The sequence below is a fragment of the Seriola lalandi genome, unplaced genomic scaffold (genome assembly GCF_002814215.2).
Source record: "Seriola lalandi dorsalis isolate HSWRI2012SDOR001 ecotype SW California unplaced genomic scaffold, Sedor1 jcf7180002003861, whole genome shotgun sequence".
Taxonomy (NCBI): Eukaryota; Metazoa; Chordata; class Actinopteri; order Carangiformes; family Carangidae; genus Seriola; species Seriola lalandi.
The window spans coordinates 1-1,660 of NW_019474516.1; the positions used below are offsets into that span (position 1 = coordinate 1).

General features: G+C 38.7%; 1 protein-coding gene across 1 annotated transcript; it reads left to right on the forward strand.

Annotated features, from left to right (window-relative positions):
* Positions 1 to 45: 45 nt before the first annotated feature.
* LOC111668084 (zinc finger protein DPF3-like) lies at positions 46 to 1,654 on the forward strand. The gene is made up of 3 exons (XM_023424024.2): positions 46 to 499; positions 1,170 to 1,251; positions 1,412 to 1,654. The coding sequence occupies exons 1-3, from the start codon at positions 227 to 229 to the stop codon at positions 1,477 to 1,479; spliced, it is 423 nt and encodes a 140-aa protein (XP_023279792.1). The 5' UTR covers positions 46 to 226; the 3' UTR covers positions 1,480 to 1,654.
* Positions 1,655 to 1,660: the final 6 nt, after the last annotated feature.

The following is a 1,660-nucleotide window of genomic DNA, read 5'->3' on the forward strand; positions in this document are numbered from 1 at the left end:
AGCAAAAAGGATTTTCCTTAGAAGAATATTAAGAAGACCAATACAGACTTTAAATTAAAACAAAACAAATTACAAACTCTTGGTGGATAGTGGCGATAGTCTTCATTCATTTTTTCATAAATATAGAAAATGCATCATCAGTGTATCAGAAAGCCTGAAGGCAGTACTGGGACAAACGGATACAGCTGCAGATGATGTAAATCAGCTTTTTATTTTTGATGTAAATATGTTTCGATTTGTTAGTCAACTCAAAGCTCCTGCCACGAGTAAACTATTACATAAGAAAACACTACTGACTTTGCTTTGTAAACACTTCTGGCTATCCACTCTTTCCTCACTCCCTTCCCTCTTCACTTCTCTCGTGTCTCCTCTCCGTTCCTTCACAGGTCACCCCACATGCCTGCAGTTCACTGAGAACATGATGCAGGCGGTGAGGACGTACCAGTGGCAGTGCATCGAGTGCAAGTCTTGCAGTCTCTGTGGAACCTCAGAGAACGATGTATGTATACTGAATACTGTGGAAGAGGGAAAGCTTGTATGAAATGTCCTTGCTCAAATGTTATTACTAGATTTCCTTTTGAGTTTGCTTTGAACTGCATTAAAGTTGACATGTTTTTCTTTCAATGCCAGGACCTTTCCACAGCTGGTGTTCAGCCTTTCATAGGCAATAAATTACATTGAATTTATGCCAGGCAGATATGTACTCTATATACTTGATGAATTATCCATGATGCAAAAAGGTTTTCTCTTTCATTCAATGGTTTAAAAAAAATCGTAACTCAGTGACTGACACAATTATATATTAATAAAAGCTGTATTATCATTTATTATCATAACTCCAGAAGGCAGCCACATGTATTAAAGTTTGTATAGCTCCATTTTTTACCAATAAAGACCAGATTGATTTACAGAGAAATAACACATGGTTGGATAATATTAGGTTGCATGCTAATAAATACATAAAAAATGCTTTTGTTGTTCATGTCTGACATAGTGTGTGTCTGCAGGATAGATTCTACATTTCTTGACATAGAATTTGGCCTCTTTGCGGCTCTGTTAGCTGTCTTGTGGTTTTTAAAAAATTCATGGTGGGGTTTATATCTATTTATGTTCCCCCAGTAGACATTTCATACAATATTTAAGATGTTGATTGTGTGCTGCCCGTGTAGGACCAGCTGCTGTTCTGTGATGACTGTGACAGAGGATACCACATGTACTGCCTGAAGCCTGCAATGACCCAGCCTCCAGAAGGTACAACACTGAGAGCCACTCTCACAGGTTTTACATCAGTGGGCTAGTACTATATATGTCGTGAGCTATAGACTGGAGAGGATACAAGCAAAGACTATATATGGAAAAGAGCAAGCAGGACAAAGATTTCAGCCTCTCTCTGTCTCTCTTCTCTTCACAGGGAGCTGGAGCTGTCACTTGTGTCTGGACCTGTTAAAGGACAAGGCCTCAGCCTATGGAGAAACTTAATAATGTCCTGGACATTCCTCTCAAATACACACAATATATATATTTGTAGATACGCATATAACTGTTTGACATGTCCACACATTAGCAAAAGCTTTATCTCATATAGAATCAAACACACACAGATTCAAACACACTCTCTCTCTCTCTCTCTCTCTCTCTCTCTCTCTCTCCCTCTCTCTCT